The sequence below is a fragment of the Oreochromis niloticus genome, linkage group LG1, assembly GCF_001858045.2.
Source record: "Oreochromis niloticus isolate F11D_XX linkage group LG1, O_niloticus_UMD_NMBU, whole genome shotgun sequence".
In the NCBI taxonomy this organism is placed as follows: Eukaryota; Metazoa; Chordata; class Actinopteri; order Cichliformes; family Cichlidae; genus Oreochromis; species Oreochromis niloticus.
The window spans coordinates 13330453-13357104 of record NC_031965.2 but is presented as its reverse complement, the minus strand read 5'-3'; the positions used below and the strand labels follow the sequence as shown (position 1 = coordinate 13357104).

General features: G+C 41.9%; 1 protein-coding gene across 3 annotated transcripts in view; it reads right to left on the bottom strand.

Annotated features, from left to right (window-relative positions):
* The window catches only part of dmxl2 (Dmx-like 2), a 39098-nt gene extending 12872 nt beyond the window's left edge, over window positions 1–26226 (bottom strand). For 2 of the 3 annotated variants that reach the window (XM_005463170.3, XM_025908695.1), the window contains exons 1-38: window positions 25788–26226; window positions 18010–18135; window positions 17675–17746; window positions 17477–17555; window positions 17141–17285; window positions 15526–15592; window positions 15256–15428; window positions 14704–14884; window positions 14401–14581; window positions 14064–14282; window positions 13684–13955; window positions 12644–12907; window positions 12213–12442; window positions 11913–12115; window positions 11337–11458; window positions 10735–10824; window positions 10493–10601; window positions 10275–10394; window positions 9929–10156; window positions 9374–9660; window positions 8738–8910; window positions 8000–8651; window positions 7532–7861; window positions 7318–7437; window positions 7096–7231; window positions 6367–6477; window positions 6060–6229; window positions 5636–5733; window positions 5342–5507; window positions 4713–4977; window positions 4380–4582; window positions 2989–3381; window positions 2251–2433; window positions 1829–2125; window positions 1532–1723; window positions 1345–1421; window positions 942–1072; window positions 219–464 (exon numbers count right to left, since the gene is read on the bottom strand). In XM_005463170.3, the coding sequence (XP_005463227.1) occupies window positions 219–464; window positions 942–1072; window positions 1345–1421; window positions 1532–1723; window positions 1829–2125; window positions 2251–2433; window positions 2989–3381; window positions 4380–4582; window positions 4713–4977; window positions 5342–5507; window positions 5636–5733; window positions 6060–6229; window positions 6367–6477; window positions 7096–7231; window positions 7318–7437; window positions 7532–7861; window positions 8000–8651; window positions 8738–8910; window positions 9374–9660; window positions 9929–10156; window positions 10275–10394; window positions 10493–10601; window positions 10735–10824; window positions 11337–11458; window positions 11913–12115; window positions 12213–12442; window positions 12644–12907; window positions 13684–13955; window positions 14064–14282; window positions 14401–14581; window positions 14704–14884; window positions 15256–15428; window positions 15526–15592; window positions 17141–17285; window positions 17477–17555; window positions 17675–17746; window positions 18010–18135; window positions 25788–25874 (7198 nt within the window). In that variant the 5' untranslated portion in view covers window positions 25875–26226. The remainder of the gene's footprint in view (window positions 1–218; window positions 465–941; window positions 1073–1344; window positions 1422–1531; window positions 1724–1828; window positions 2126–2250; window positions 2434–2988; window positions 3382–4379; window positions 4583–4712; window positions 4978–5341; window positions 5508–5635; window positions 5734–6059; window positions 6230–6366; window positions 6478–7095; window positions 7232–7317; window positions 7438–7531; window positions 7862–7999; window positions 8652–8737; window positions 8911–9373; window positions 9661–9928; window positions 10157–10274; window positions 10395–10492; window positions 10602–10734; window positions 10825–11336; window positions 11459–11912; window positions 12116–12212; window positions 12443–12643; window positions 12908–13683; window positions 13956–14063; window positions 14283–14400; window positions 14582–14703; window positions 14885–15255; window positions 15429–15525; window positions 15593–17140; window positions 17286–17476; window positions 17556–17674; window positions 17747–18009; window positions 18136–25787) is intronic. The other variant, XM_025908691.1, reaches the window with a different exon arrangement.
* Between the last annotated feature and the right edge of the window lie 426 nt (window positions 26227–26652).

Genomic DNA, 26652 nt, shown 5'->3' with positions numbered 1-26652 from the left:
GTTAGGAGCATCAACAGGACAGTGCTAAGTAAATATCTACGCGATAATACCAAAAGTGGAAGTGATCAGAGATGTTAAAGGGAAAACAGGCGTGGGAGGAAAAAGGTCAACTTCATGTGCTGAATCAAGGGATAAAGGCAAATAATTAAAACCATGAACAATGTTGACATGGTAAAGATAAAGGTTTTAGATCGCTAACTTCCAAATTGTCATTTTACCTGGTGGAGCCTCAGGCCTCTTTGGCTTAATGATGACTTTGGCCCCTCCTCCGAAGACTGCGGCCCACACCCGGTTATTGAGGGGATGTGCTGCCAGGCGGAAGAGTTCATTGCTGCTGTGAGTGCCCAGGCCATGGATTAGCAGGGAAAGATAAACTGCCACAACAGCTTCACACAGGAGCACACTGAGCTTTGGCTGGTCCTCGTCCCTCGCGGACGTCAACAGAGAAATCAGGGACGACACACCTGCAGAGAGGGGAAGCACATCCGACGTGATAAACCAGCAACAGATTAACCCCTAATTTACACAAATAACTTCCACAGGCAAACAAAAACACGATCTCAGCACCATCGAGAAACCTTTTCAGGATGGCGTGATCAGTCTCTTTCTTTCCATTTCCTTCCCAGAGGCCACTGAGCTCCTATTATAGAACACCATCTGCCTCTCTGCATAAACACAGACTGCCTGCTTTGCTCTGCACTCTCTCTCATCCTGCTATTCACATTTTTCACAAAATACTGTCTGTGATGTTCGCACATAAAGCCATTTTCCCCATCCTATGCATCTGTGAAATATGACTTCAGTTTCATTTTGTAAAACTACAAATTAGAGGAAATGTGTTTAATACAACATTATATTCTAATCCAAATTTCTCTCTTCAGTCAGAATCAAACCAACTCCCAAAAAACACAACTGGCTAGTAAAGTAAGAGGTCTTATTACCTGGCCACTGTGCAGGGGCAGAGGTGGGAGTAATATGCTCTTCAATGCTTTCTGTGCGGAGTCGTTTCCTCTCACTGAGCAAAAGGCCCTGGTAAACCATCCCTGTAAACTGGTTGGTCTCTGTTTGACAGCTGCAAAGCAACCAAAACATTAACCGATAAAGTCACAATAGTCCAAAACATGCACGTTCAACATTTTGTTAAATATATTTATTCTTCTTTCATAGTGTGAAACTCAAAGATACAAATGTCTGATCAGACCTGGAGTCAGACTAAGGCTACACAAGTGCAGGATCAAAAACAATAATACTTAACTACTAAATAGCAATGAGCGTGTACTTTGAGCACAAGGGTAATGTGAAGCCAGTTTTGGTTTCTGGATATGTTACAGTGCACGTGCTTACCTGTAGCTGTGACTGTCACACAGTGCTTGATAGATGCAAGCAGACAGAGATGCTGCTAGCGTGTGCAGAGCGCTCACCTAAAAACATGAACATCACTTTTCGTGATTCATCCCCAAACTGAACAACCAGACAGTAAGACTTTCAGTCAACTTAAAGTTAAGTTAGAGATTTTTTTAAAAGTACTGACCCGATCGTCCATGATGTCCGGATGTGGTGGGGTCTCCATGAGTGTGAGGGTGTAGAGGATGTCGTGTATGTGATTGCTGAGGTGGAGAACAGGGTTGGCTATGACCGTCTTGGTGGGGGCAATGTAAGCAGATAACAAGGGCAGTGTAGTAGGCAGAGGCAGAGGGGACTGCAGCTGCTTCACTGTGGTCTCCTACGAAGTATGACAAAAAGGGAATTTGCCTTCTCTGTAAACAGTTTTGTACTAATAAAAAACATAAATATATATAATGACGTATGTATAAATGTACATGCATACCTGCTGGCTCTCCTGCAGAAGGAACAGAAGCTCCATGCGAACAGAAGTGACTCCGCCTCCCTTGGCTCCATGAAGGCTGCAGTAGGATAGAAACACTCTGAGCAGGGCCTGGTTCTTCCTCAGCCATGCCTTGCGCCTCTCAGAGTGCTGCTGTTTGGCCTGAAGCCGGCGGCGCTCCATCTGATGACGCTCATAGGCTCCGGCATCTGTACGCTCCAATACGTCATCTGATATGTCCACCGATGTTGAGCGTTCTCCCCAGCGCTCCACCTCTGACTCTTCCTCCTTTCCTTCCACCTGAGTTGATAACGTTTATGGTTAAAAAAATAAATTACAATGAACCAGAACTGAAAAACATTTTTAGAAACATTCAGCAGTTTTTAAAATCGGCTAAAACAACATCAAATAATATTAAAGTCCACCTTGTAGTTGCAGATTTTATGCATGGCTGCTATCTCCTTCTCCAGCCAGTTGTAGAGCTGAAAGCGGAGCTTCCCTCCGTCCACCTCAAAGCCTGTAGCCAACGTACGCAGCTCTGTCATGAGGATCTTCAGACAGGCACGGAACTTCAGCTGCTCTGCTATCACGTCCACCTCCGACTCGCCCTGAAATACACGCGAGTGACTTAAAGGAAAAAGACCACGCTTTGTAGTCTCCTTGAAATTTATATTTGGGGCCGACTCAATTTGCAAATCAACTCCAAGAACACTCTCAGACACCTTTGCTGCAGGTTTCCACCTTTTGGAGAAGACCCCACCAAAAGAAACATGTTTTGCTTTTCTCTTTTCTCATTCAAGAAAACTACATCTGAATGAGAGTCGAGCCCTCACAATTGTTTTTTATTTATAATAACAATTAAATTACATGTCCTAATAAACGTTATCCTCTGCTGGCTGAGTGTTCAGGCAGGTCTTCTTTGATGTGTTAACTCCAAATAAAAATCATTTAAAAATAACATTTTGGTTTGTATCTGTCGTCTCCTATATGCCAGATAAGACAGTACAGAAACTAGACAAGGATGTGCCTTCATACAACATCAAAATGAAGTTTTTTTCCCCCCGTTTTGGTATTGTAACTGTGCAACCAAAGAAAAAACACACAATAAAATAAAATCTGAGATCTCCACAATTACTCAAGGAGATTCTAGATATTATTGCTACCTGTGAGTCCTCGCTTTGCAGTTTCTGGCTGCCTTTTCCTGAACCCTCCTCTCCTTTGGTTTCAAGCTCTGGTTTCTTCATGGTCAGACCATCATCGTCCTCATCCTCGTCATCTTCCTTGTCATCTCCCCAGTCCAGCTTCAGGTCATCTTCCTCTACCTTCACCATAGGCTGGCTCCAGTCCAACCCACCAACGCCATCATTTCCTCCCCAGGCCTTTGTTGGTGCTGCTGGAGAGCCCCAGTCCAAACCTCCCTGAGTGCCATTTTCCAAGGGTTGGCTTGTGTTTAAATTGGCCTTGGATGAAGCCTCGCTGAGAGGCGATGAGCCAGACTTCTTGCAAACCTTGGGGATCTTGGAAAGTACTTCCAGAGCTAAAACTGGGCAGCCCACCTACAAGATTCAGAGATTATATAATATGTATATGAACTTTTGTCATATAATCTCTGCATGCATGCTTTTGTAGTTATCAGAATGATACACAGGGGGATGGAAGTGATAAATTACAATTATTTTTCTTATTGTAACAAAGTGGATTTCTTTGTCTACAATGATGATTATGTAAAAGGTATGACATCAAACAGCGACAGCTAAGACCTAAATCTGAATCTGAATCTTAAATCCACGAACCCTTGTGGGTCAATCAAAAACGTTAGTTTCTTAGTTACAGCTTATCTAACTTCCTTCATATCACACTCAATGATGCAACATGTAATTGAGAGCCTCCGAGTATAGCTTTTACTCCAGTCTAATTTTTCCTGTTATAACACTGCTACATTTCATTTCCCTTTAGAGGAGTAGAAAGAGAGCAAATTCAGCAGGTCTTCACGGAGCAAAAATACAATAATATTCTGTGATCGAGCACAACAACAATATCATGACTTACTACTGCATTTCTGCTAAACTACAAGGCAAAAATATTCTTTCTCTTTCCCTGCGAAATTGTATGCGACTGCAGTAAACTGCGTGTAACAAATTTTGCATCCTTTGATAGTGGAAGTTGATTCTTGTGTAAAGCTGTTTGCTGTGTTTGTGATTTATTTATGAAGCTCATGAACATCACGGTTTCACCCTATCCTGTTTACCCTAGTCCTGCGATTTCAGAGGAAGCAGTCTGGACATTAAAAATTGATCATCAGTTATAGGCACAAGCAACAAAGTGCACTTGAATTTATAGACTAAAATGTTCTTTGCTAGTTGTGTCAGAAGGCAATGATTTCACTAATCTTTTACTCTTGTCCTTACTGTTTTAATGCTTTACTTACTCTTTACTTCAATTGTAACTGGCTCACTTTATACTACATATTTATACTTACACATATAATGTACAAGTTCCCAACTCCACCAAAAGAACTGGATTGGAGTAAATAGCTAGATTAGTATGGACTCACCTTGAAGTGTGCATTGGCCGTAGTGAAGAACAGTTTGCGCTCTATGAGGTTGATCTCGTCTGCGCTGCTCTTTTCAGCAGTGAGGCCTACTGTTGTTGCTGTGCCCGCTGGATTTGCAAAGTGGCGGCGAATGATCAAAGGGTGTGTCCTTAAGTAGTTATAGAAGCTAAACACCACAGGGTTGCAAGCCTTTACCATCACATCTGATGCACAAAAGTGGAAAGAAAAGGGAGAAAATATTTATTTCAGCTGAAAACAGCATGAATAATGCACAATCCGCTTTCAGTGGAAGGTGCTGTTTAAAAATCACTAAAATCTCTTCAACCAACTAACCAGGGTTCTCATCGTCCTCTTTTGGGATTCGCTCCAATAATGTGTCCAAGGCTCGCGTGTAGTCTTTCATGATCCAGTAGGCTATGCTGCGGAGGAACGGATCGGGGTGCAACCTGGAACAGTGGTAACCACTCCCGTCCCTGTTGCAGCCCAAGACCTTCTCATAAAGGAGGCCTTGGCAGGTGGATGAATTCTCAAAATCAGCTTCATACAGCCTTGCTACTATCATGGCTAACTGGAGATCCTCCATCTTCTCCAGCAACACCTACACACCATGAAACAGCGTGATGAGTTAACAGTGCAGGGTTTTTTTTTTTAAAGAAATAACAAGCCAAGTGCAAAAAGTTAATGATTTCTGCAAGGTACAAACAGAAACTCATAACCCTTTTCTGCCTATCTGTACATTTTGACTGTGTGGTGAGAAAAATCTAGGGCAACAAAGACTATGTGCTACTGTTCTGCATCTTATCAGTATAATTTAGGCTTCTCTTATCCACAGATTTCTGCACCAATACCACCTTAAAGAGAGACAACTTTATGATATTGCTGCTGCAAGTTACACTGAAATATGCTGCTGGAGTAAACACAGCATCAGCAAGTTGTCTGTGAACTATTGAAAATCCTCAAACCTCTATGGCATCTTTGAGGGAACCAGCCAACAGGAAGAAGGCAGCCGACTGTTCAAAGCGCTGCTTTCCCAGTAGGGAGAAAGCATTTTTGAGAGCTGCCTTTCGCCAGCGGTCTTCACTGAAGTTGTTTTTGAAGAACTGAGTCATCTTCTCATCGTGCTGGGACCTGAAAGAACAAAGCCACAGAGTTTGGTATCCCATTCTGCTTTAGTAAGAAAATTCACTTAAAACTTCTTGTTCTGAACATTGTAAAAACTATTCAAATTAATTATGCGTTTAGAGAAAATGTCCAACCTAAAGAGTCCCCACAGGACAGCTTTCTTCTTCATGGCCAAGTAGAACAGGGCAGCATCTAAAGGGTCATTTTGCCTCTGGAATGCAGCTTTTCCCAACTGATTATAAACAAGCAATAGTCCTTATTTAGTTATTTCTAAAGAGTTATCAATATTTCACAATTGCTTTGATTCATAAAGTCTTTACAGTAACTCCTAGCGGTTCGATATTTATTAGAAATGGAAAACTCCTGTAGGAAATTAATTACATTACAGAGTGAACTGGATGGTAAGTTTCCTTTTCTAGTTCCTATACTCACCTCACTGTTTATAATACTAGAAACTGAGGCAAAATCTGAGTAAAATGACATTCTATACAGATATTGCCATCATCAGCATTACATTTTGATTTTTATGAATATAAATATCCATATTTATCCTGTTACCTTCTCCACCATTTTCCTCAGAGTGTTGATGTTTCTTATCCACCAACCCACACCCACGGCCCGGAGCTCAGACCACTGTGGGTCGCCTCTCTGCATTGCTGGGATCATGTTCAGCAGCTCTTCCTCTGCCTCTGAGTGGAACGCCCATGCAAAGTGGCACGTTGAAAGGCCTGCAATAGAAGCAGATAGTTGGATTGGGATAGTGAATAACAGGGATAATGAAAAGGGCAATATACCCCATAACTGTCATACAAAACGTTTTGTATACTCATGTCACAGCAGCAGCACCATGAGCAGCGTACTTTACCTTGGTGGAGCAGCTGCATGCGGTAGAGTGGGGGCAGAGAGGTGAGCAGGCAGGTATGAAGACGCATGGCGAGCAGGTACCTTAGTCCACACTCATCAAGAGCCTCGCCACCTACACAAATACCAGCAGTTGATCAGTTTTTTTCCCCCACAGACCACTCAACAAGAGGGCAAAGACCTTTAAACTCAAGTATCACTTGAGTTCATGTGATCCTGTCACACAATATGTCTCCTGTCCTTGAACCTTCTTACCCTCTTCTCTGCTTACTTAGCACAGGAACAAGCTGCTAATGTCTTCCTCACAAAAGACTAAATAAAAACGACCGAAAAACTGAAGTAAAAAAGGCAAAAGATACTGAAAAAGAGAAAGGAACAGTTTAACCACTGTTGTTTATGTTAATGATTTGATAGCTGGCGAATGACTCAAGAAAAGTATTCGTATTCTGTTTGTTAATAACATTTATTTAACTTTAATGCAATATTGGACCAATTTGCTAGGTTTCAATTAAAATACCAAGACTTAGAACCAATTTGCTTGCTGAAAATATGTATAGCAGAACTGAGGAGGGGGACCGTAATCAACTTACTGCTGGAGTGCAATATCAGTAAGGATGCTGTTCTGACTTCTTTTTAAGGAATACAGTGTTTATGCCACATGTCAGATGTGTTATATTGTACACAGTCTCCTGTACATATAAGTATGACTGGAACACACACAAACTAGACAGACCTGTGTACTGTTGATCAGTGGAGCTTGCGACCTCAGCACTTGTGGTTGCAACAGTATCAGCCAAGGCCACCAAGAACATCTGCTCTAGGCGGGTCAGGCCTGGAAGGCTGGAGTGCATGAGGTGACTGGACAGCACCTGGACACAAATGAGAAGAAAGCAAGTGAAGCAGAGAACTGATAAACAAATATTACTTCTCCATAGGTAGATTATTTTATTTTTACCTGAGCATGTTCTGGCCCAAAATAGGTAGGCCCATATTGAGAGAGGTTAATAACTCGGGATTTCTTCTCTGGTTTATCTGTGGCAAAGTTTACAAAGTCATCTGTGGTAACTGTTGGCACCTGTTAATGCAGGAAGAGAAGAGTTTAAAGTCCTTACACGCAACGCAGGTAAACCTTTAACAACAAAATCTGTTCAAGTCTCAACTCTGCCTACCTGGAAGAGGTCAGCATACTGGTCCTCTGTGGACTTTTGGGCTGCCTCACCATCAGTCCCTTTAGTTCCCTTAGCATTCTCTTCAGGTCCTTTATAAGAGGTGTCTAGGTCAGCCAACATGAGGGAGTACAGAGGCAAGGGAGGGATGGAGTTGATCTCTGTGTAGTCCCTGCCTCCGTCACGGCCCGACACTATGGTGTCTTTTGCTGTGCTGCCAGTAACGCTGATTGTCCGAGACAGATGTCTCCTGGCTCCGCCCTCACCTGCCTCCACATCCCTAACCACAGCGACTTCCCCAGCAATACATTTTACCAGGTGGGCGAGGATGGCCTGACAAACACAAAAAAAGGCCAAGACTTTATTAAAATCAGCTAATCCGCGTCACGTCGTGTGAAAAACACTGAGTAAAAACTCACTAGATTTCACTTGGATGTTTTTCACTACTGAATGAGGTAGAAATGGACTCACCTTGGCACGCCGAACTCTGCCAAGGTCCATGAGTTCCAGCAGCTGGGTTGGATGGTACTGAGGCAGAGTTGGGGACAACGAGTGAGCTGCTTCAAAGAGTCCTCCTTCTTGAAGTCCTGCCGGGGCACGAAGGGCCTCATCTACTGCAGTACTCCCCTCAAACACACTCTTTGACCTGGCCCTCCCTTCAAAGATCGAGGAGGACACTGTGCTTTGACCTCCGGCTATGTCTGCTGATGAAAGGTTGCCTTCTTCTCCCTCACCGGGCTTCTTGTCCTGATGCCACTGTGCATACACATGCATTTCACAGTCCATGCCCACCACTAGGATGCCATCCCGCACCCAGGAAAGGGAGACCGGCAGTGATGGGGTGCCATCCACAGATGACAGGAGGTCAATGGTCCGAAGCAAGATCCAGCGTGAGCGGATCCCCTGTTTGATACTGCCCCCTAGAGGAAGGGTGATAACAGCCACACCCTCCTTGCTGCTAGTCTGCTCATTGACCACGCCAGAGATACGGCCGTACATAAGAATGTTGGAGCCCACTCCCACAGTGAGGATGTGCGATCCATCCTCCTTTGATAGCCAGTCCAAGTGCACGTAGTGCTTAATGTTGGGTGAGCTATGGTCTCTGCTCATGTACAAGTCAGACCTGAGGTGAAGAAAATGAATAACTTATCAGACATACAAGCAAAACACTTAGTCTGACATAATATGATAAATGTAATAGTTCCTGACCTGCTGTAGACAAAGAGATTCGAGTCCACACTGACTCTTGGATCCAGGGTGGAAGAGGGTCTGGCGAAATCATCCAGGTGGACAGTTTGCTCTAAAACCCACTCTGAGCCACCAGTAGACTCACACTCGTAGATGGACACATGCATAGAGAAGTCTTCTCTGGAACTTAGACTCTGAGGACAACAGAAGACCATTTGATTTAACATGACTGCTGTGACAAATCAGTAAGACAGTAAGGCTCTTAGTAATACTTTTTACATGCACCTTAACAGTAAATACACAGACTTGCTTGTAAGCCAGACTGCTGATGTTAAACCTGAACTTATTTGCACTTCAGTGACATCTAGCTAGTTTTTAATCCCTTCTCACTAATGCTGACCATTTCTAGACGCAGCCCAAATGCAAAACTTGATCATTCTCCACTTTACATAAAAGTCAAATAATATGCAGACACAGGGCATTAGTATCCATTAATGGGAAAATCCAGGGTCCAGCCAAATGATGTTTCTTTGCCCAATTTACATTTTTATTGCATTTTTCTTTCACCTCAAGGTAATTTCCACAATTTCTATGCTGCTTTTTTTGTGGTATAATACATTCAGAATACAAATACAAAGCCAAATTCTAATTTCCTACCTGCCCTTGTCGTGGCTGTTTGAAAGCCACAGCCAGCCTGCCGATGTAAGAACACGACACAGCTACAGGCCGGCCTGACACACACACAGCACTGTTGTTGTCCTCCTCTTCATTCATCAGGGCCCAGGGCTCCCAGCGGTATACCCAGTTGTCCTCGCCATCCATACCATTACCATCACCACCCTCCACAGCACAGTGCCAGAACCGCACTCGGGAATCAGAGCAGGTTGTAACAATCAAGTATGGAGCCAGGCACACGGGGTAAATAGAGGAGGAACTCAGATGTCCTGGTAGAAAGAGGAGACAGAATGACATTTAAGAATATTTTTCTTTAGCATATTCTTTCATTTAAACCAATTAAGCAACTTATTTCCTCAAAACTGAATGATAAAGACACACAACCTATTGAATATACTGTGTCGACAGGCATTGAATTATTACAGTAAGTATGTGTAAAGATTTTTAGTATGTTTTGAGTAACCACTGGAAAAAAAAGAAATGTTTTCACACATCAGCAACAACAGCATGGTTATACTCATATGTTTATATTCCAACCTGCTGATGGGGTCGCCCGAGTAACCTCCACCCCATGAGGAAGGTCAAGGCGTTTGCTGTAAACCAGCTTTGAACTGAGGATCAGTTTGCTAGCAGATTGCAAGTTAGCTGTTGAAGTTGACCGTGGCAGGGGTCTGACAGGAGAAGTCTCTGGAGATGAGTCAGCATTCACAACTTGATTGGGAACCATCAGCTGGCTCTGGAAGCTGTAATCTGGTCTTGGCTCATCTGCACACAGAGGCAACACATCAGAAGAGACAAGTTAATCTAAATTAAAAAAAGTAGACTTCACATTATTTTTCAATTTCACCTATAAATGCTTTGCTTCATGCACCAATACACTTACCCACACAGGCCTGCACAGACTTAAGATGTAGATGCCACATCTGCAGAACAGAGTTCCTGTTGAGATCCTTTTCTATCACCACCAGGAAAAACTTCTCAGAGAAGGGAGGAGGTTGGTAATCTGGATAGAGTAAAATGCAGGATTATCATCATCTAATGACAACTGGGTTGTAAAATAGGAATAAACAGACCGACACAGAGTTTAACAGTGTGCTATACCTCCCCCAGGAGGAAAGGCTGGTGTGTTTGCTTCTGGTTCTTTCTGGGGCTTGTAACCTAGAATGAAGTCCTCTTGGAAGACGTGTAGCAGCTGTGTACTGGCTCCACACTGGAGGCACATGGACATAGATATAGTAAACTGTGTGATGCTATCGATCAGGAGGTTTCAGTAGTTCATGCCAAGAATTTTGGTCTGTCATTGATTTGAAGTGGGTGAGAAAAAATGCAGAGCAGCTGCTAACCTGGTTTGTAATAGCGTCCAACTCTATGATACAGCCGGGTCTGGCTGTGGACTGCTGGCTGACGATATTGAACACTTCGCCCACTAGTTTCTAAAAAGAGACATACAAGGAAAAAATAAAACACAAAAACACGTAATCTACTTTGTATTTCATCATACTGCATTTCATTTAAAACCATTGGAGTGGTAGAAAGTGTTGCATAATATTTTTATATTGTACAGAGGAATGAAGTCTGGAAATTGTTATAAGGGCATGAGGAAAACAAATATTTTGCTTCAAAAACAACATAGCCACATTTCCTATAAATTCAGGATCTGTGTGACTGATGTAATAGGTGTTAGGTTATTTAAAAGCTGGCCTATAGCAAAAGTTAACATCTGTGAATAATGTGTGTATTTGACAGCTGCTGTGTTTTATGGTTGGTGAACACCTTTAAGCCAAACAAAGCAACACATAAGCCTGATTTTAACTCAATTCTTGGTCCCTCATGACAAATTCTAAAGTTCCGCAGTGTGAGTAATGAAAACCCAGATACATTCACATAAACCTTAAACGAAAACTATCACATTGCAGTGAGCAATAACAAAACTGCATATACTCACAGATGTTTCAGGATCTGACAGCTCATCCAGTAGTTTCCTGGCATCCACAACAGCTTGATAGAGACGCAGGTTTTTACCATCTGACGCCACGAAGCAGGCACTGGCACTGTTACAGTAAGTTCCTGATAGATACAACACAAAGATTGCAGGCTTAATATTGGGCAATGCAAATAACTCGGAAGGACACTCATAAATGGAGCCATCCAAGAAAACTTCTTCAGAGAGCAATAATCTAGACAAACTAGATTGAGAATGGGTTTGAATTAGAAAGGTTTTTTTTCTTTCAAGACTTATGGCATCAGTATCAATAAGACAGAAGAAAACTGCATTTTGACTGCAAAGCTGGAACATACTGCTGATTTGTTTACTACTGCTGGAACTGAGTAGCTGTGACAGTTGTTTAGTAGTTCCTGAGAAATTCTGAACTTAATATCATCCTGCCACCTAGACAAAAAAATAACTGATGGTTCAGCAAGAGTGACATTTTCCCTCTTAATCAAAATTCTTGTTATTAAGCTACCTATAATAATAGTAACTCAAAAATCAGCTTTATATAAAAAAGTACGGTATATTTACCAAGTACAGTGCTGGGTACTAGCGTGGGTAGCCAAGCAACATTGCTGAAGGCAGAGGTGTGCAGAGAGTTGATACGGGCCAATTCTGAGACGCCTCCAGTGCAGGACAGGGGTCCAATGTGATCCACTCGCCACAAAATCAGCTCACTGTAGATGGCGTTGGGGTCATGGAAGGTCCTTGTAGCTGCATTACGAAGCTGCTTCCTTAATAATGGATAGCAGTTACAATTACTAGCCTATCACCAGCAAGCTAAACCCATTATTGACTGCTTCAGTTCTCTACCTCTACTCCATGCTATACCTTGGAAGACCCTTTGGTAGGGGAAAGGTAGGAGGCTGCTCTCCTTCCAGACTTCCAGGGGCTGAGGGAGGGGTGAGCAGGGCATTGTGGTGAGAGGAAGTCAGCAGCAGTGGCAGCACTGTGTGACAAGCTTGGTCATTCAGATGGAAACGATGGCCGCAGTACCGGAACTTATGAGATACTGTCAGTACATTGGAGAAGTCAGAACGCTCTGCAAATGTCACAGCCCACTGCAGACAGAGGAATCAAAACTTTTTGTGAGGGAAACAGAATATGCAAAAAACATCAAATTATAGTGTGAACTGCAAAATGGCAGACTGTCTGACAATTACGTCAAGCCTGTGGGAACATCTTGGGCTAAAGTAGCGATTTATCAAAACATGTGAGCAATGCCCTCAGAAAGAAGACCGAGGTTAACCTCAACTTTGTACCTGGTTAAGAGATCCATCAACATGCTTGGAGACCATCATGACAGCTGGACTAATGTGAGGGTTGGGAGGGGAGGTCACAGCAGCAGAACTAAGGCCAGCTGAGGCTGAAGCAGAGTGGGACACATGTTGGACTATCCTTCCCTGCTTGCCTACTCCAGCACTTACACCCTCAGTCAAAGTGCAGGCGTACATGAGGATGTTTTTACTCAGTGAGTTGGCATCTCCTGTGGGAAATGCTACTGGAATACGGGAGGAGAAGGACACCTGGAGGAAAATTAAAAAAAAAACATAAGAAAGAGTTGCACAAATTTTCTTCAGTGTCTTAACCCTTAAAAGATCCACTCATCAGTTTAAACCAACATAATAGTTCAGCTTTCTAACGATATTCTTTTTGGCTTTGTGCTAAACCAACTCAAATGCTTATTTAACTTGTATTGTGTAGATATGTTTTAATATTAGAGCATTAAAGTCTTTGCATACTCTACTGTATTTTTTGCAGTCAATGCAAAAGGGATATTTTCGAACAAATTTTAACATCTGTGCAGCTGAAGCCCAAAATTCAGTCCTTTTAAATTTAATATCCTGTTTGGTCGTCCTTAGAGGAGTGCTGAAGTGCTGCTCTTTCTAGGACAGCCGGATGCTACAGTGCAAGCTTCTCGCTGCATATCAAAGTGAAAATTAGGTGAAAAATTACTTGGGCTCTAACTTGATTAAAATGACAAAGACTTCCTTCAGCAAGTTATAACACCTTTTGCTAATTAACATTAATTCTGTGGGTAACTTGATAAAGCACAGAGTACACTCCATAATTCTCTATTGGAGAAAATGAAAAAATATATTCTGAATGTCAAATAAGGCTGGAGGAATGCTGAGTCAATTTATATTTGAGAAAAAACAGTCACACAGTTTGTGCTATGAGCTAGGTGTGTACGAGCAAGTAAACGACTGAATTCAATTTAAAACAGAAAAGTTACAATTTAGGAAAAGAGATTATGATTTGCTTGAAAAATGTTTTTCATATTCTGAATTTTTGTGCACACCTGAACCTGTCTGAAGATGCCTTGGTTGAATTCGTCCAAGTATTTCACATGCCAAACCAGGAAAGATCCATCCAATGGATGGATAGTAAACAGCATGTCCGGGCTCTTGTTCCACTCTGTGATCAGAGTCTCCATCTTCCTCTCTAGCAGCATGGAAGGCAGAGGCATGCTAGAGCTGGATCCTGGGGAGGATGCCTTGGTGCTTCCCTGCTCCCCTGACTCACCCTCTTCTCCTTGCTCTGAGGATGCTTTGTCAGACATCTCATCCAGGTCTGGAAAAAACAAACAAACAAACAAAAACAAAGAATAATTTAGTCTTATACATTTCCTTTTACATGGTACGTTTTAAGCAGTATTATATATTGTTAGTCTGGTCATACCAAAGTCAAATTTCATTGGGGATCCTTCAGGATCCAAGGGGTCCTCAGTAGTTTGGTCCAGCTGTTGTTCAGAGAATTTACGGAGTTGCAGCATAAAAAGGTCCATGGATGAAGTGAAGCTAAGATCCTTATTATTGAGCCAGTGAACCACAAAGCCTCCGCCACCTGTGCCATCGTCTGGGTTAAACACTGCAGAGTCAGCTAGCACTGATGGGATATCTGACAGACAGAAACATGGCAGGAGCACAAATATTACACAAGCTTAGATTAAGTTTACAGCTCCATTCAATGTGCACACTGATTCATTTTAAAACCCAGTCCAACAAAAACACACTACCTGTGTTTGGATTAATACTGGCCGAGATATGGAAGTGACACAGGGCATTGGCATGATGAGCGATGTGGCGGTGAGTGTGTGCATCCTGTGTGCCCAACTGAGAGGGCAGCAGCTCACTGTGTGCCACTAAAGCAGAGGACCGTCGCCGGCCACGGCGCAGATGTTTTAGGTGGTGGATTGACTAATTAGAGAGGGAGCACAGGAATAAAGGCAAGAGAACAGGTCTGTGTTATTCCTTTCTGAGAAATATTCAATTTTTTGGTCATTTATGAATTATTTCTGCTGAGATGGAACTAAGTGTACCTCCAAAGCATGCTGGATCTTGTCCTTATTGCCTGCCAGGCCTGGCAGGCTAGAGCTGAAGGACTGTGTGTTCTCAGTGATCTGACCACCAAGCAGACTGTCTTCAGGTAACAGGGTCTCCGACCATAATCTACACACTCCATCCTCACAAGATGTCAGCAACACATTGCACACTGAACCCCTAGAAAATAACAGAAGAATGTAATTGTCCTTCAGTAGTTCTTTTTTTGATTCATTTTTCCTTTATTAAAAACGTTCAGTCAAAACACATTTTAGGGACACAACAACCATTTTTTATAACAAGAGTTAAGTATGCATACCCCATGACTAAAATGAAATTATTGCTGGATGCCCAGTTATTGAACCACATTTTTAGCCAAGTGCGCTGAATATCTTTCTGGCCTAGTAACGCATCACTCAAAGAAGGTAAAACCTCATTTTATAGCCAAAACATTATGTCTTGCTTTAAAAGACAACAAGCACGTACAACAAAAGTGAACAAATAAACACATTTACAGCATATTATTTGTGTGATCATGTGTGCTTTCTTACTTGGGCATGTACTTGCTGGTCTTCCTCCAGGACACACCAGTGACGGAGCGAGGATGAGCCAAGTAAACAAAGGAGAAGTGAACAGGAAGAGGCTTTTTATCAGACAGGTCCTGGACCACCACTGCGGATCTCCAGCCAGTAGTGGGATACCAAACCTTGAGTAAACAGTCATCCTGTACATGTACAGAGAATCATTATATAGGCAAACTCAGTTACAAAAAATGGTTCAACAATTTACCATTTGTAAAAATGTTAACATGAATCTTTAACCTTTCCAATTGTGGCAAAATACTCTCCATCAGGAGACCACTTGGCTGTGTGGACAGAGGCAGCGGTCCTAAGAGAAAAGGAAAAAGAAACAAAAACAATATCAGCTATTAAGGTTTCTCATGAGATGCCAAACACACTTTCCTCAAGAGCTGTTCACCATGTTGGACATAATGCAATCAATGGTTGTTAGGGAATAAGATTTTCCATCCATAAGGAAGCTCCATCAGATCGAAAGCTCTCGTTGAGTGAAATCCGTCGCAAAGAAAGTGCTACAGCAAGACGTCACTGAGCAGTCTATAGGACTGCAACTGTAACTGAGGGCTTCAGCCGTTATTTTCCCCAGCAACAACTTCCAACCTTCTGGGAAATACTCGTTTCCCCCCCTTCGCACAGGTGTTTGCCAAATGGCCAAGGATCGATCTCTATTCCTGTGTGAGTGGCGTTCTAGTCACATGCTCCTACACTGTCACCATAGTTTTCACACGTTCAACGCAGCAAAAAGTTAACCTCACATGGTTAGTGGTCAAGCGTCAGCAAAACCCTTAACACCCACTTCTCCATGGAAACAGTCTGTTTCTTTGTGCACAAGGTATTGTTGGTCGCCACCATTTCGTAGTTTTCTGTGTGTCATCATATGACAGTTATGAATGTGGTTTCATATGTCTGTGTCTACTCACACAGCTTGTGAGAGGTGTGAGAGCGGCACTGCCTGCTGACTCAGAAGACTAGTCTTCGTGTGAGGCCAGATGTGTTTGAATAATCAGTAACTGACTATAGGTTTTATGAGGGAAAAGGAAGATTTCAGGTTAGACGTTTTCTGCACAATGAAGTGATTAACTCTTCACTGCATAAGAGAAAATGACCAAGCAATCAGCAGTCAGGGAAAAAAAAGTTTAGTTCCAAAGTAATAGTGAAAAAGTAATGTATGCAAAATATTCAGCTGTTGCCTCAATGCTACACAAACTAGAATAAGTGCCTTGTTGCAGCCGACATCCATGTCTGGGCATGCTCATCATATTACACTGTGTGTTGTAAAGTGTTTTTGAAGAACATGGTGGCCTGTGAACATTTGTGTATATATATATATATATATATATATATAAAAAAATTTTATTTTTTTTTTCCTGTTAAATGTTATCATCAATGACAATTTAATTCAGTTACGGCCAGAAAGGGTTTTTTTGTGACCTTTGACAAACAAAATCTAATCATTTCCTTCCTGATTAGATTGGTGCCAAATTTGAAGAAAATCCCTTTCTGCATTTGAGTGTTATCATGTTTAGAAGGATGGGGCAGGTAGACAGACACAGAACCCAAAAATATAATACCTTGTCAGAGCAGAGGTCTAAAAATCCACCTCAACTTTCTCAAAACTGATTTTAAATAATTTCTAGATTCCACTTAAAATTAGACAAACTTGGCTGAAGAAAGCTTCTTCAATTCCACAGAAAGAGATAAGAGGAGGTGGGGAAAAAGTATCTGGTCTGTTCAACACTTAATTTACTGGTTAGTTAAATGTCAAGGTATTATCCTAAAACTGTAGCTTCGTAAGGTGCATCACCCTGAAGCAGCAAGTTTTGTTTTTTAATTAAACAGTATGTAAGCCAAAACGCACTTGCACTGCCAGACACAGTTCCAGTCATTGAGGACAGGGTGGGGCTTGTCGTCAATCATCTGCCCATCCTCCTCCTCTATCAGGGCATCCGTCAGTGGAGGTGCCCACAGCTGGAGTCGCTCGGTTGCTGCTAGGATACGGTTCCCTGAGGACACAAAAGCACTGTGTTACACACCTCATGTCCCACGTTGACTACTACACTACGCAAAGCCACATACAAACTGTGGCTCTTACATAATGCACATGCTGTTTCAGCCAAATCAAAGGGTGGTAGGAGAAGGAGCTGCCTTTATCATGCAATGATTTCTCTGGTAATCATAGAAAGCATTTGTGTACCTTGTGGGTCCCAGGCCAGGTTGTAGGTGATGGCATCAAGGAAGAACTGTCCTGTCTTTTGCCACTGATAGTTAAGCTGCTGTTAGTGGTGGGAGAGCGACACACCATGCAGTGTTACTGGAACAAAGGTGTAATTAAATCTGCTACATACTGATTTAAATCCTTAAATCTGCCTACAAAGCTGGCGCTGGTACTCACCTTGTGGCGTTTATTTGGGTTGATAGAAAGAGGTTCAAAGATGCAGACTGTGTTTCCGTAGGATGCAGCAATCTAAAAATAAAGAGCTGTGTTCATCATCACAACATTACTCACCCCATCAGTGCTTTTGCACAGTCACTCCCACAGGAAAAAGGAAGGTGTGGTGTGGTGCAAGAGAGCAAAATGGCAAAGGAACACGAGAAGTTGAAGACAAATGCAAACGAGGCAAAATGTACCTCTTTCCGCTCAGCATAATTGATAAAATCTTTTAGCCACAGGACAAAAAAACTAAAGCTGTGTGTGGGAGTGTGTGTCTGTGAGCATTTAACACTTACCCTGCCAAGCTGGTGGGAGCACTCCACACAGCCCACCTGTATGTTTCCATTCTGAGCTCCCGGGATAATCTGAACACACTCAAAGTCACTAGCCAAGATCACTACATCGCATCCTGAGCCATAGGCCTGAAAATACCAGAGTATAGGAAAAACAAAATCACATTTTAAGTCATTCAACAAATGAAATCAAGCCACTGAGATTTAAAATTACAATCATTGCATTGGTCCAGCACCATCATCATTGGTCCAGCACCATCACACTCAGCACCGGGTCTCCACAAGGATGTGTTCTGAGTCCCCTCCTGTTTACGCTCTACACATCCGACTGCTCCCCTACCCATCTCTCAAACACCATCATAAAGTTTGCGGACGACACCACTGTGGTTGGACTCATCTCAAGCAGGGATGAGTCGGACTACAGAGATGAGGTCAACAGACTGACTGAGTGGTGTTCAGTTAACAACCTCCAACTGAACACCACGAAAACTAAAAAACTCATCTTGGACTTCAGGAAGGGCAGAGCAGACCCGGCCCCACTTTACATTCACGGGAACCGTGTGGAGAGGGTACACTCCATGAGGTTTCTGGGCGTGCAGATCTCTGATGATCTCTCCTGGACTGCAAATACCACTGCGGTGGTAAAAAAGGCCCAGCAGCGTCTCCACTTTCTGAGAGTGCTCAGGAGGAACAACCTGGAGGAGAGGCTGCTGGTGACATTCTACAGAGCCACCATAGAGAGCATCCTAACGTACGGCATAACAACATGGTATGCAGGGTGCTCAGCTGCAGACAGGAAAGTACTGCAGAGGGTCATCAACACAGCCCAGAAGATCACTGGCTGCTCTCTGCCCAGCCTGGAGGTCATTGCAAACTCTCGGTACCTCAGCAGAGCTGGCAATATCATCAAGGACCATTCTCACCCCAGCAATCAACTGTTTGAACTATTACCGTCAGGCCGACGATACAGGTCACATAAAACCAGGACAAACAGATTCAGGGATAGCTTCTTTCCCAGAGCTATCACCGTTGTAAATAAGCACAAAAACAATTGAACCTGCTTAGCCATACCATACTGTCACTGTCATTATATTATGCTGCTATTCATACTGTCATACTGTCATTATATTAATGCTGCTATCCTGTAAATATCATACTTACTTTTGTTGAGTACTTACGTTTGTTTTATTGTACCTTTTATATTTTACATTTATATTTATTATTGCATTTTGCACCAAGGGAGTGGCACTCCAATTTCGTTGTACCCTGTACAATGACAATAAAGGCTATTCTATTCTATTCTATTCTGTTCTATTCTATTCTATTCTATTCTAAAATGTGTCTGGAAGCTGGAGATCAATCTTTTCACTATGCTATTTTTACTACTTCAAATATTTATATGACCAAGCATATCACAATATCTGAAAAAGCTGTGTCAATCACATGAGGCATGAAAGAACAGCTCAACAATTGGAAAGAGGCGTCTACAGGAAATTACATTCGTAGCAGAATGGTGGGGAGAAAGAAAAACAACAGCGTGACTCTGCAGTCGCTGTAGGATTTTGAAACAACCTGATCTGTTTCTATTACACATCGATATTGGTCATTTTTGTTTTTACCATTTATCACACTGAAAAAAAAAATCCTTTCCTTGAAAATAAAGCATACACACAGGACTGATCAGCCACTGCAATCATAATATCATTTAATGCACATATGTGGTAATTTTATAGCACTATAGCATGATTTCACATGATTTATTAAAACTGAAAACAGCATTTCTGAACATCACTCATGTGGCACTAAATGAAGAACTGAGCATTTAACAGCACATGTGACACTGCATCTGAAAGACCTGAGCCTTGCCAATTCAGGATTTTTAAGACCAATGTTTGGGGATTTGAAAATCCAACACTTTGGTACTGGCCAACATTTTTTTTTCCCTCTTTAGATACATGAAACAAAACATTTTCCCGACATCTGTTGGCTAGTTATTTACTCGTTTATGCTCTGCCTGACTGCACTCAGAACAGCTGCTTGTTGTTTTTGTGACGTTGCAAACAGGGAAGTTGCAGAGTGCCCTCTGGTGGACAAATCTCCACATACGTGAAGGGTGTTTCTCCCATCTCTTCTTAAGTCATTTAATTTTCATTTATCTGCAGCTATAAATGCCAATACTGATTGAACTGCAAGGAGCTAATATCATCCCGCCAATAAATCAATCAGGCTCTAAAACAGAAAAGCATATGAGGCACATATTCCCAGCATCTAAGATAGTCTAAGACACATTTTGTGGATCATACTTCACACAATATTTAAAGAAAACTGCTAAACATTGATAAGACAAAAATTCCACCGATCACATTCACCATTACATGTATGCTGTCCTATTGCCGAATAACTGCTGTGAGACTAGTTTTAGTTACTTCTCATACAAATCAAATAAAACCAATTCCAGACAAGTTCCTTTCCATCTGCAATACTTAACCATGGGAGGATATCCATGGTGTAAACTCCACATAGTGTGCATTTTTTGTTTCGTTTTCAGTTTTGCTGAACAGACAAACTCTCATGAACAAAACTTCTGCTTCCGCTCTCATCGTGGCAGATGAACAAGAGCGAGCAACAAAACTAAATAATATTACACTGTAACTGTCACACTTTCAGTCTCATTCATAAATAAAACCAAAGAGGAGCTGAAAAAGTTACATGTTCAAAATAATTACATTTTGTGTTTTAGGACGGTGCATGAGCAACAGTCTGGCAGCAAGGATTTTTATACACTTGTGCAGACTCAATGTAATACCTACAACATAAAGATTTGGAACATCGACTGGAAGGTAAATTGATACGATGCTGATTGCCAGCAGCTGGCATACATGAGCAGAATGGCAGCGGCACCTGGGACACCAGCAAACTGGTCTCACAGCAGCAGTACAGTCAGGATGACGGCTTGTGTCTTTCATTATTCAGGAGAACAGGAGGAGACGCCGAGAACCACTAGGTCACACAATAACACACTATAGCCAGTGGTATAACACTGAGTGACGATCAGGGGATGAAGTTATAGTGAAATCTGTCATAGGACCATACTTTAAATACTATAATTTAAAATGTGAGTGACACATAGAAAGGAGGAAGGGAGGTGCAATGTGTACTTCATTCTTACTGCGATACTTCCCTCTGCACATTACAGCTGGAATTAAAAGCGGTCACCGTCACGCGCTGTCTAGGACTGCTTTGCACCCTCTCCCTCACATTCACACTGACACATGCAGTGTTTTCTACTATCTTTGTCAGCAAACTAAGTTAGACACAACAGGACTTTGAGCTAGTAAGCTTAAATATACCCAACTTAAAGAGGGTAACCCATCACTGTTGTTGTTTTTTTAAATCATCCTCAAATCCACATAGTGGGTTGGCATACAACGAAGTGCATTTTTTAGTAATAGAAATTTAATTCTGAAATTCATGGTAAAAAAGCCAACACTTGATACATTTTAATATAGAGTGCTAAGCAAATAATATTTTTGTTATATATGGTGTTTTGTACTGCTTTGTGATTGTGTAATGTGATAGTCTGTGTGGAAAGACACTATTAAAACATGGTGTTAGCACATCATACAAGATTAATAATCATCACAGTGTGTGCTCAGCTTTCAAACCTACCCACATGCTATTGCTAACTGACAACTGATGCACTGCCAAATATGATCCAGGTGGAACTTGACTCTAGAGTATATAGACATAAATAGATGGTGTAGCAAACAGTGGTCTCATTCTGAATTGAAGGTCCCACACTGGTTTGGGACAAATACATGTATCATTACCCAATGACAAAGACTGGCACTGTGTAACAAACCGAGAGAAGATTTAAATGAATAAATAAGATAAAAATCCAACAGTGTCACCATCATCAGGTAAGAGATTCTTGGTCAGATTATACCTCAGGTTTGTCTTTTATTTAGGATTTATTTAAGGAATGACATATTCCACGGTCACTTCTAGACAATCACATCTCCTGTCTATAGCATCTTTGGCCTCTGACAAGCATTACCTCTGAAAAGACCTGTCTGCACGACATTATTCGTGTGCAGAAGGGAAAGGATATTAGAGAGGCAGCGAGACAGATTCTAAGATTAAAGTAGATCAACTAAGAGATGTGAAACACTATGACTTAGTCAACAGTACATTTATTTAAATGGCAGCCTACTGCAAACACCACCGTTTGCTGAAAAGTCTAATCAATGTAATGTCCAGCTAACTTTTAGGATAGTAATTTGATTCAGTAAAAGATTAAATTAGGCGGCCACTGATTGTATCTGAATATATTTGGATCATCACACTCAAGTATCTACAGCTTCTAAATCCACTGACTTAACGAGTGTGACCCTGTTGGAGCTGCATTTCTTCCCTGTCACACATATAAGCTGCTTATATGAAGAATGTTGCCGCCATTGGATAAATATCGTCTGTCTACTGACGAAAGAGCTGCAATCAAGCAAAGAAACAATAAACTGTCAGTTTTCTGTTAAATACAGAGTATAGACTATGTATTTTTGAGCACCATTTACTTGAGAGCTTTGGTAAACAACCAAAGGTCAATTATTAGCTAATTATTTAATTAAACCTTAAAGCCCTTATCCCAATAACACATTTTTACGTTAGCCTAAGTTTCAGTTTGTGAGGAAAAAAGGACATAAATAGTACAGTGTGTTGTATTAAAAACAGTTGTCCCTGAATCAGTCCTCTGGGCTGGGTTCCTTAACCCAGCTCTGGAAAAACCCCAGTGTCCTTATTTAAAGGGTTAGTCAGCAAACTCCATTTCTAGCCTCATGAAAGACAGCGCAGGTATCTATAACATGCGTTATTACTGATAAGAGCTAAAGAAATGAGGGACATTTTGCCAGTCTCATTTTAAATGCTATTTGCATAATGACAGGCAGGTATTTGTTAATGTCTTTTAAAATAAAGGAGTGAATGTAATTGCGTTCTGTGGTAATGAAAGTAGATATGAGGAACAAAGTGAGAGATCACTTCTGCCTTCATTACATCAAATGCCACTTTTACATAATCACGTGATCATGTTCCAAAGCCCCAGCTGCTACCATCTGTGGCATATTTGTGCAAGCTAGCAGGACTTACAGTGAACGTAAAAAGCTTTTGGTGCATTGTTTTCTTTAAAGGATTGATCAATTCTGACTTGCAGTAACCTGGTAAGTCTATCAGTCTGTAAGATATTAACCCTTGCGAATCCTACGGCACAGACCTGTACTTTGACTCTTCCACCTATAGTCACACGGCATGGTCTTTACTGTTCTCTGCAGCAAGATTGCAAGAAAACAATGAGTGTTTTAAAACCAAACACAACATCTGGATTCAATCATTCTTCATTCTCTCAGTTAGTCATAGCATATTCAACTGAATCAATGTAGCAAGCCAGGCGGGTTGCTTTTAGAACAACAGGGGACCGGTTTTAGTGACACTTTTACTACGTAGATACATAATTAACAAACATTTTTTGGCCAAGATTTATGTAATTTCAGACAATCCCATCCATCTTAATTGGTCAATGCACAGCACCATCTTCTATTGCAGTAATTATAATATAAGAACATTTTCAGAAATATGGAGCTTTGGGAGACAGTAGGTGCTCCTCCTCTCCTTGTGCTTGGTTTACAGATGTATTCTATTTTTAGCAGATCACACATCTGCAGATCTGCATATCAAACCCACTAGGCTTTTTACAGATATTAAGTCACCGAGTACGGCTTAAGAATTACTTTAATAGACATGAAAATGATCTTTCTAACCAAACTTTACAGCTGTGTGTTAGCCACAGAAATCTGCCAACATTATATTTAATGTTGGCAGATTTTTAATCCGTATGTACTGTTCCTTTTAATTCCGACTTATAGATCAAACTGTTCGGGGTTCACAGCACATAACCACCATCTATCAGCCCACTGCACAGAGAGAAAGCAACATCTCTGTATTTCACTCTCCAACTCCATTTAAATATATCTCTTCTGATTTCTGTCAATATGTCAATGCAGATAGTTTAGAATGAAACACTGCAGACGCCACGCTGAAGCTGGTGCCCTCATGGCTGCTCTAGATTAGATATGTACGTATGTGTTTGTGCGTTTTGTCAGGATCTGGCCTCCAAGCCCTAAGGGTCAGTGGGAGTGTAAATGTGTTTGCTGGACATGAAGCCCAGTGTTCTTCAAATACCCTCTCAGACACTGAAAGAAAACACCAGGCACAGAAACCGGGCCCTTTCTGCAAAGCGATATGCAATGCTTTAGCTTCAAAATCATCTTTGTCGTTTGCTGTAGTGCCGATTTGAGGATACTGAAAGACGCCTGGTTTTTTTTGCATTTAAAATGCCCTCGTCTGTTGCCAGTATTTAAAAAACAGATCATTTTAACTGTAAAAAACAGCACGATGCTCTACTGTACTATAATTTAACAGAATGGCAGCAATCAGAAGGGAAGGACAAGAGCATACCCATGCTTCTGAAAAAATTAAAAACAAAGCACAATGACAAAACACCACCTCATTAATAGGCAGCAGGAACAGACCAAGCAGAGATCTGGCAGCCGTAATAATCCAAAATAAAGTACATTCATCAGGCTATCAGTAAAGTCATCATTCCATTTCTGCTATTGATACAACACCAACACAGAGAGCAACAGATTTGGATTCAGCTGCACGTTTACTTCAGCCTGTCCATTTGTTGGGGGCGAAAGAGCACTGTGTACTGTGACATTATAGATTCTTGCCATGTCTTGTTGCACAAAGCGAAATATTGACTTGTCTTCTAGGTATTCAGGGTCGACTTGAGACGGATCTTAACAGATCTTTGACACACAACAAAGGCAGTCTCAGCTCAAGGTAATAGCGTTTGATCAAGATGCCTAAAAACCCATCAAGTCTATGTGATTGATGTTAGACTAACTGTAAACCTCTAAAGAACATCAAACACTTGGTCATGAAAAATGTAACTAATTTATTCAAGTCAAAGCAATGGCAGATGTCTTCTGATTATGTTTTTCCCCAGTGACAAAACACGGCCATTCAGCCGCCTAGCTCATGTATCCATATAAGGCTCTCTACGTCACGGCTGGCGCAGCTGATGCCAGGATGACAGCGAGCTAACGATCTGTGAGGAGGATTTAACGCCAAATGGGAGCAAGCTAAGCTAGTTCTGCAACCACACCAAACACAGCGTTTTCCTTCTGTGACGGTGCGCAATGTCGTCAAACCCTGACACACAAGTCGTCCCTAATTTGCACTGCAAACGAATTTCACCGGCGCGTATCCGACTGCAAATATTTGCCAATAAATGTTATGGCTGCGCAAAGGGATTCCCTTGCAGTAATTCTAATGTTAGGAGATGCAGCTAAAGGTCATTTGAGTGGCTGTCTTTAAATGTCTTGGGGCGAATAATGGCAAAAACCTCCACGTAAATAGCAGATGCAAACACCGCAGCGGACCATGTACTCGTGGGGTCCTGCTTGTCAGTGACTGACTGTCACGGTAAATAAAAAAAGGAGCTCGTGACACGGATGCCCCGCGTAGTCTCAACCCACTGTTTGTGAATCACTCGGTGCGGCAGTTTGGCTAGCACACTACCCGGCTAGCCAGTGCTTTAGCTCGCTAGCCAGCCCATTTACAGCCAATATAACGCTGGTTAGCTAACTACCCAGCTAGCTAACTTAGTCGCTAGCTTCAATGGGTGTCATCTTTGAGCAAACAATATCAAAATAAAATCTTACCGTGAACGGAATGTCGTTCACACTTCCCACCGAATAGCAGCAGTCTCCTGGGTTCACAGCTCCCGTCAGCACCTGGTGCAGATGCATTTTCCTTTTATTTTAGCAGCAGATGGGCTCTCTTTTTTTTTTAATTATTTATAACGAGTCCACCCTTTCGGTTTCTCCATCTAGCAGCAGCGACTGGGAATTCCATCATTAACATTAACGTTGTCCTCGGACTGGCAGCACCGTCTTCCTCCACAAACGGTGTTGTTGCGGAGAACCTGACTTGGACTTGAATAAATAAATTTTATCAGGTCCTGACATCTATTTAAACGTGTAAAAACGGCCGCCTGCTGCCTCTCGCTGTCAACACCATCCCGACGATTAATCGTGAGAGCCGAGGCAGCAGGATCTCTGCAGCGATCCTGACATGCGCGTTCACAGCGTTGTCCAGGCACGACTGAAAAGCCCTAGATAGCTCAACCTAGACTGGAAATCTTTACTGCTGGATTTGTGTGTGAGGCATCACTGGGCGTATTTCTCACTCAGAAAGCTGTGTGCTTAGGTCCTCCTATCTATGTTATAGAATGACGTAAAGTTCATATCAGTAATCAACCATACTTTTATCTGTCACGTTGTTCAGCTGTTCTAGTAGCACTCTTCTGTATGGGACTCCATCTTTGTGGATTTCAATTTATTGCTTGTAAATGTATGGTCCGGGGTCAAATTGCACGGGTTAAATCAAAAGTGGTAAAGGGTGGGTTTTAATTTAGACAGAAAAATGACAATAGGATGTGTATACTGCGGACAGAAAAAAATTAAATTACAACAGTGAGGGCACTTTATAACTGATCAGACACACATTCACAGAGCTCTGCGGCTA